General features: G+C 47.5%; 1 protein-coding gene across 1 annotated transcript; it reads left to right on the forward strand.

Moving 5' to 3' along the window:
• Positions 1–6,165: 6,165 nt before the first annotated feature.
• Positions 6,166–6,614, forward strand: LOC101608326 (60S ribosomal protein L27a-like). Its single transcript, XM_045132111.1, is given in 2 exon segments — positions 6,166–6,348; positions 6,351–6,614. Coding segments are annotated over 2 exon segments (447 nt in total).
• The last annotated feature ends 1,907 nt before the right edge of the window (positions 6,615–8,521 follow it).

Genomic DNA, 8,521 nt, shown 5'->3' on the forward strand with positions numbered 1-8,521 from the left:
CGTGCATGCCCATGAACACACAAACACACACACACATACACACACGATGGAATTCACTACGTAGTCTCAGGCTGGCCTCAGACTAACAGTGATCCTCTTACCTCTGCCTTGAGTGCTGGGATTAAAGGTGTGCACCACCATGCCCGGCTTCTATATTGTCTTTCATATACCATGTTTTCTCCCTTTTATTTTATTTCATTTTTTTATTTGACAGAGAAAGATGGTGGGGAGAGAGAGAGAGAATGGGTGCACCAAGGCCTCTAACCACTGCAAATGAATTCCAGACACATGCGCCTGCTTGTGCATCTGGCTAATGTGGGTCCTGGGGAATCAAACCTGGGTCCTTTGGCTTTGCAGACAAATGCCTTAGCTGCAAAGCCATCGCTCCATCCCTTTTTAAAATTTTATTCTTACTTATGTATTTACCATCTTTTCTGATCCAGGATCAAATTATAATCACATATTTTGTTGTTGTGCCTCCCTTAGCCTCCATTCATATGGGCAAGTTCCTCAGTCTTTCTGAGTTCAAGTCATATTCTAAAAAATATTTATTTATATTTGTTTGTTTGTTTGTTTGCAAACAGAGAAAGATAGAGAGAAGAGAGACAGAAAGAATAGGCATGCCAGGGCTTCCAGATGCATGCACCGCTATGCATCTGGCTTTACTAGGTACTGGGGAATCAAACTGGGGTTGTTAGGCTTTGCAGGCAAGCACCTTTAATTGCTAAGCCATCTCTCCAGCTTGAAGTCATAGATTTTTTAAAAGCACAACCAGTTGTTTTGTAGAACATCCCTCAATCTAGATTTGTCTAATGCCTTTTCTGATTACACTCTGATCTTATATATGTGGCAGAAAAACAAAACAGAAGATGTGTCCTCCTCGGCTTGTGACGTTGTGAGGTATGCCATGCTGGATTCTCCTTTGCCAGAGGTGGACTACTCCTTCCTTGGAACTCTTTCTTCCTTTAATGTCTGTGGTGGTTTGAATGCAAATGTATGTCCCCCGTTGGCTTAGGTTGGTTTTATTTTTTCCAAGATAGGTTCTCACTCTAGCCCACACTGACCTGGAATTCACTATGTAGTCTCAGGGTGGCCTTGAATTTTCGGCGTTCTTCCTACCACTGCCTCCCAAGTGCTGGGATTAAAGGTGTGCATCACCGTGCCCTTAGATATTTTTTATGAAGATTAAGTTTATGGGCCAGGCGTGGTGGTGCATGACTTTAATGCCAGCACTTGGGAGGCAGAGGTAGAAGGATTGCCATGAGTCCAAGGCTACCCTGAGACTACATAGTGAATTCCAGGTCAGCCTGAGCTACAGTGAGACCCTACCTCAAAAAAAAAAAAAAAAAAAAAAAAAAAAAGATTAAGCTTATGGGCTGGAGAGATAGTTCTGTGGTTAAGGTGCTTGCCTGCAAAGCCTAACAACTCAGGTTTAGTTCCCCAGTACCCAAATGAAACCAGATACACAAAGTGGTGCATGTGTCTGGAGTTCATTTGCAGTGGCTGGAGGCCCTGGTGTGCCCATATTCTTTTGTCTCTCTGTCTCATAAGTAAATAAGTAATTTTTTTAAAATTAACCTTGCTACTTGATCCTGAGCTCTTGGAGCCCTGCTGGGGGAGGATCTTGAGTCCAGCCCTAGGGTGTGCAGAGGACCAGTCGGAACTCCAGCTATTTGTACTTGCTGGCTCTTGGTCACATCTCTCTGTTGCAAATGTAGGGAAGTGAGCCAGCTTCTTCCATCATAACAATGCTTCCCCTGGAATCAGTAAGTTTGAAATGAACCCTTTTCTCCCATAAGCTGCTTCCGGTCAGGTGTTTGTCCCAGCAACGAGAAGGTAACTACGACAATGTCTTTGCTCTCCTCCTATCTTCCCAACATAAAGACACCTCTTGCGCTATTTCACAGGCTCTCCTTTCTCTGCCATCCCATAATCGTCAACCTGGCCGATTCCTATCCCAGAAGTCTACTCTAGGCTCTTTATGCCATTAAGTCTCCTCTGTACCTGGAGTCTAATCTCTAGCTCCCAGCTACCACCTATGTGCTGAGGAGGCCCTGCTCTCTATTGTAAGTGCCAGACCTGCACCCTAGACACCTCCATCCAGATGCCCCTGTAGGGTCCAAGGCCACAGTTATTGTCTTCCCCTGATGAGCGTGCTCTTCAAAGAGAAAGATGCAGGGCTGCAGCGATGGCTTAACGGGTAAGGCTCACTTGCCTGCGAAGTCTAAGGACCCAGATTTGATTCCCCAGGACCCACGTAAGACAGATGCACAGGGTGGCGCATGTGTCTGGAGTTTATTTGCAGTGGTTGGAGGCCCTGGTGTGCCAGTTCCCTCTCTCTGTCTCTCTCTCTCTCTCTCACACACACACACACACACACAAAGAGAGAGAGAAAGACTCTCTCAGATAGATAGGTAGGTAGGTAGATAGGTAGGTAGGTAGGTAGGTAGGTAGGTAGGTAGGTAGATAGATAGATAGATAGATAGGGAAAGAAAGAAAGAAAAGCCACATCAGATAACAGGCACACAATTAATTATAGGCTGACTTTCTCTAAGCCCCTGGGAGAAAGTGATAATGAGCACCACTTATGTATCCCCCCACCAAACAAAACAGTTATGCCTGAGACACAGCATTTTGCATACTATTTGAGGAGGGAGGTTTTGCAACTCTCTAAAGGAAATGTACACACAAAAATCCCTTAAGAGCTGCAGAGATAGCTCAGTGGTCAAGGTGCTTACGATTTCCCCAGTACCCACATAAAGCTATGTGTACAAAGTGGCGCACGCGTCTGGAGTTCATGCGCAATGGCTGGAGGCCCTGCCGTGCCCATTCTCCCTGCCTCTCTTCTCTGTCGGGTTGCAAATAAATAAATTAAATTTTCCCTTGAGCTTAGGCTTGTTTACTTTTCTTGTGAACCAACAGGTGTGCATGCACATACATACACACCCCTGTGACTTTCCCTCTAATGAGAAATGGTAACATCACTTTGCATTTGTTGAGACACTCAGAACTTCTCATAATTGCCCATTTCTTTTTCTTTCCTTTTCTTTCTTTCTTTCTTTTTTTTTTTTTTTTCTGTGGTAGGGTCTCACTCTAGCTCAGGCTGACCTGGAATTCACTGTGTAGTCTCAGAGTGGCCTCAAACTCACGGTGATCCTCCTACCACTGCCTCCCGAGTGCTGGGATTAAAGGTATGTGCCACCAAGCCCGGCAGGATTGCCCATTTCTTAACATTAGAACCATTGTTTTGAGGGCCATGACATCTCTAGAACTGTCTGCACCTGAAAGTTACAGCAATTTTTCAGTCCACCTCTCAGTTTCCTCACCTATGAAGTACAGATAACAGTTCCCTTCACGGAGCTTAGGTGAGATCAAATGAGCTTTAAGATAAGCAAGTCCTCTGAGAACCTAGCACTGTCTTATCTCCTGGCTGCCTGTGACAGCCACAGATCACAGTAGTCGGTTAGGAGTGGAGATCTCCACACCTTCCAAGGCTCAGGGTCCATTGCGGAAGAGGTGGCGGAAAGAATGTAAGAGCCAAAGGAAGGGTAGGACTCCTTACAACGCGCTCCTCCAGACACAAAATGGCCTGGATATCCATGACCTCACAGTGCCTGACACTACCTACACAAGACCATCATAAGAGGAGGAAAAGATGAAGACATCAAAATAAAAGAGAGACTGATTGAGAGGGGGAAGGGATATGATGGAGAGTGGAGTTTCAAAGGGGAAAGTGGGGGGAGGGAGGGAAGGCATTACCATGGGATATTGTTTACAATCATGGAAGTTGTTAATAAAAAAAAAAATTGAAAAGAGAGAGAGAGAAAAGAAAGAAATGGCAATTTCTGGGCCACCCAGATCTGCTGAGTCAGCATCGGCATTTTGGTAACATTCCCCCCCACACACACACACCCGTGATTTGACACACAGGAAGGCAGAAATGCTCAATCACAAGCCAATCAGTTATGCGCACACAGTAACAGCCCCTCCATCCACTGGCTGCATCGTGCCACATCTCAACATTCAGTTGCTGACCCTTCCCACGCAGGAAGTTTTCCCCAAGCAAATCAGTATGTGAACCGCTCACACCAGCTGGCTTAGTAGCACAAAAACACCTGCCTGTCAAATCCTGACTCGCAACGCTTGCCGTCCGCTTGAGCCTGGGAAAGGACTTCGACGTCTGTTTCCTCAACTGTCAAATGAGTTGGATGGTACCAGACCCACAAAGCTACTATGAGGACGTAGATCAGGATCTTAACCAGAGCCCCGCGCGGTGCAGGGAACACGGAGCCAACGACACTTTGTGTTTAAGTACAGCGTGCCCGCCCACACGGTTTTCTGGTGGCTTTTCTTATATAGCTGTTCCCTCTGAATTGAAACACTTCTCCCCAGCAGAGGACTCAAGACTCTTATAACCCCGGTTCGATACCCCAGTACCCACGTAAAGCTAGATGCACAAAGTAGACACAATTCAAAGTCTCAGGAAGCTCCTCCAAGATTCGCAAAGCCCCTCCCTTGGGTTATCCAAGCATAACAGGTGCTTGGGAGAGACGACTGTCCCTGACCAAGCCGTGTGAAAGCCAAGCAGAGAGGCGCAGCGATGCAGGTTCTGTGAGCCAACCTCCATGCTGGGGGGGGTCATCCCCCATGCTAGGGGGGATCATCCCCAAGGTTGGGGGTGGTCATCCCCATGCTAGGGGTGGTCATCCCCATGCTAGGGGGCTCATCCCCCATGCTGGGGGGGGTCATCCCCCATGCTAGGGGTGGAGCACCTGCTTCAGAGTCACCTGTGCTCCTGCAAGTAACACAATGAGCCCACTAGTTCACTAAGCTAGATTTGGGTGGAATGGATTGGGTCTGTCCCTGGTACCCTAGCTGAAGTGAATAGATGTTTACTGGCATCTCCCAGGAAGAATCAAACAGTGGTAAAGATGTCATCTGTTGGGCTGGACAGATGGCTTAGTGGTTAAGGTATTTGCCTGTGAAGCCTAAGGACCCAGGTTTGATTCTCCAGGTCCCATGTAAGCCAGATGCCCAGGGGGGCGCATTTGTCTGGAGTTCATTTGCAGCGGCTAGAGGCCTTGGTGTGCCCAGTCTTTCCCTCTCTCTCTCTCACTCTCTCTCTCTCCCCCTCCTTCTTTCTCTCTCTGTCTCTCTCAAATAAATAAATAAAATATCTTTTTTAAAAAAAGATGTCATCTGTGAACTTTGCCTTCTTTTCTGCCTTGTTTACAAAAGAATAAGAGCCTCCTTGTTCTATATCCAGAACAAATAACCATTTCTCAAAGAATCGGTGGCTGTGCTCTTTGAAGCTACTTTATGGTTGGAATGGGAACTGCCTCCCAAGAGGCTCATGTGTTTGGACACTTGGTTCCTTGCTTGCTGCTGGCATTGGGAAGACTGTGGAGCGCTCTTTCTTTCTTTTTTTTTTTTTTTTTTTCTTTCTTCCGAGGTAGAGTCTCACTCTAACACAGGCTGACCGGGTTCTCACTTTGTGGTCCCAGGCTGGCAAACTCACAGCAATCCTCGTACCTCTGCCTCCCAAGTGCTAGGATTAAAGGTTGTGGGAACCTTCAGGAGGTGGGGCAGTGCTGGCCGAAGTGGGTCGGTTTTCGTTTGTCCTCTGCTTCCTGACGGTGAGGGCAGTGTGACCCACCAGCCTCCTCCCGTGCCCACTGCCGTGCCTTCTCCTCTATGGTGGGACGCAACCCTCGAAACCATAAACCAGAGCAAACCCGTTCCTTCCTGCAGGTGCATCTGGAGGTTATAGCAACAAGAGGTCCTGGTGTGCCCATATTTATCTCTCTCTCTCTCTCTCTCTCTCTCTCTCTCTCTCTCTCTCTCTCTCTCTCAAACAAATAATTTTTTTAATATTTTTTAAAGTGCAGAATAAGGGCTGGAGAGATGGCTTAGCGGTTAAGCCTTTAAAGCCAAAGGACCCAGGTTTGATTCCCCAGGTCCCACGTTAGCCAGATGCACAAGGGGGCGCACGCGCTGGAGTTCATTTGCAGTGGCTGGAGGCCCTGGTGCACCCATTCTCTCTCTCTCTCTCTCTCTCTCTCTCTCTCTCTCTCTCTCTCTCTCTATCTGACTCTTTCTCTCTGTCTGTCGCTCTCAAATAAATACATAAAATAAACCAAAAGCTCTTTCCTGTGGGCTGCCGCCATGCCGTCCAGACCGAGGAAGACCCGGGAGCTTCGGGGCCACGTGAGCCACGGCCACGGCTGCCCCAGCCAGCACCGGAACCCCCGGGAGCCCCGGGGTGATGCAGGTGGCAGGCATCGCCACAGGATCAACCTCGACAAACATCACCCAGGTCACTTTGGGAAAGCTGATAGGAGGCATTGCCCTACTGAAAGAGGGACCAGAGCTTCTGCCCCACTGTCAACTCTGACAAGCTGTGGACGTGGATCGGTGACCAGACCAGGGTAAATACTGCCAAAAACAAGACCGGAGTTGCCCCCATCCCTGATGTTGTGCGATGCGGCCACTACAGAGTTCTGGGGAAAGGAAAACTGCCTAAGCAGCCTGACATCATGAAGGCCAAATTTTTCAGCAGAAGAGCTGGGGAGAACATAAAGGGTGTTGGGGGCGCCTGTGTCCTGGGGACTTGAAGGTACCCAACGAGGTTCATTAAATGCTAGAAAGTGCTTTTCAAAAGAAAGTAATAATAATAATCTTTTATAATTATTTTTGTTAATTTTTATTTATTTATTTGAGAGTGGCAGAGAGAGAAAGAGGCAGAGAGAGAGAGAGAATGGGTGCTCCAGGGCCTCCAGACGCGTGCGCCCCTTTGTGCATCTGGCTGACATGGGTCCTGGAGAATTGAGCCTCGAACTGGGGTCCTTAGGCTTCACAGGCAAGCGCTTAACCGCTAAGCCATCTCTCCAGCCCCAATAATAAAAGAAAAATGTTAAATTACAGAATAAGTTGCCTTTCTCTTTATTTATTTACTTGTTTTGGGGGGGGCAGATAGAGAGAAAGAGGGAGAAGATGGCATGCCAGGGCCTTTGGCTACTGCAAATGAGCTCCAGACACATGCGTCCCCTTGTGCAGCTGACTTACGTGGGTCCTGGGGAATCAAACCAAGGTCCTTTGGCTTTGCAGGCAAGTGCCTTAACCGCTAAGCCATCTCTCCAGCCCACAAATGAATTTTTAAATAAAGGTGGGGAGCAACTGAGGAAGTCACTCAGTGTCGACCTCAGGCCTTCACATGAACGCTCAAATGTGTGTGTGTGTGTGTGTGTGTGTGTGCACACCTGTGCTCACATACAGCCACACACATGCACACACAGGGTCAGTAATAAAGGAGCCAACACCAGTAGGAAATTGCTGAGGAGGCGCAGGCAGGAGGATCGGAAATAAAGGAAAAAGGTAAGGCAGAGAGAGATTGAGGCAGATACTTGATATCAACCTCTGGCTTGGGAAAAAAAAAAATCCTTTGACTTCAGGTCTGTTTGCTTCTCTTTGCACAATCTGCTGTGTACCAACACACACACACACACACACACACACACACACACACACACGGACACAGACACAGGGGATCTTCAACTGCTTGATCTTTCTGTCTATAACCCTAGAAGCAGAATAGATTAACATTTTCTGGGCAGCAAAGTGGATACATGTTTTGTCTAGAGATTACACAGATTAAATCATCAAATGCCATAATCCACCCCCTGATAAGGCAGAAAGACAGACAAGCAAATTCGGATGTGGCTGCCTGAGCCCCAGTGGGGCCTTGTGAATTCACCTCTCGGGGGCACCCCGGGGCTTCGGGAAAGTTCTTCGGAGCTCAGGCTTTTCTCCCAGGAAAGAAAAAAGCACTTCTCTGATCTAATTGACATTGTTCAAAGGAAAGCACTTCTTCCGTGAATGTGATTTAAAAAAAAAAAAAAAAAAAAAAACTGTTGACTCAGAAAGCCCAGCGTTGCTTGAGAGCTGCTAACAACTTCATTTCTCTTATTAGTGTTTAACTAAGTAAATTCTCAAAATAGAGTCTTTAATCCGAAGTTAAGCATCTCAGCTCTAACCCTCAGCAAAATTATTTAAGATCAGTGGTTAAAAGCATGGGGCTCTGGGGGATCTGGAGCTGCCTCTGTGGGTAAGATGCTCATCATGCATGAATGAGGGCCTGCAGGTATCCTCGAAAAGCCAGATGCACAGAGAGGCACGTGAATCTGGAGGTTCTCTCTCTCTCTCTCTCTCTCTCTCTCTCTCTCTCTCTCTCTCTCTCTCAGAAGCTAGAAGCCCTGACCCGCTCATTCCCATTCATTTTATCTCTCTCTCCTTCCCTACCCCTTGCAATGTCTCTGTGTGTCTGTCTGTGTGTGTGTGTGTGTGTGTGTGTGTGTGTGTGTGTGTATTGGTTTTTTGAGGTACGGTCTCACTCTAGCCCAGGCTTCCCTGGAATTCACTATGTAGTCTCAGGACAGCCTTGAACTCTCAGTGTACCTCCTACCTCTGCCTCCCCCCAGTGCTGGGATTAAAGGCCTGTGCCACCGTGCCCAGCAAATAATAT

The sequence above is a fragment of the Jaculus jaculus genome, chromosome 13 (genome assembly GCF_020740685.1).
Source record: "Jaculus jaculus isolate mJacJac1 chromosome 13, mJacJac1.mat.Y.cur, whole genome shotgun sequence".
In the NCBI taxonomy this organism is placed as follows: domain Eukaryota; kingdom Metazoa; phylum Chordata; class Mammalia; order Rodentia; family Dipodidae; genus Jaculus; species Jaculus jaculus.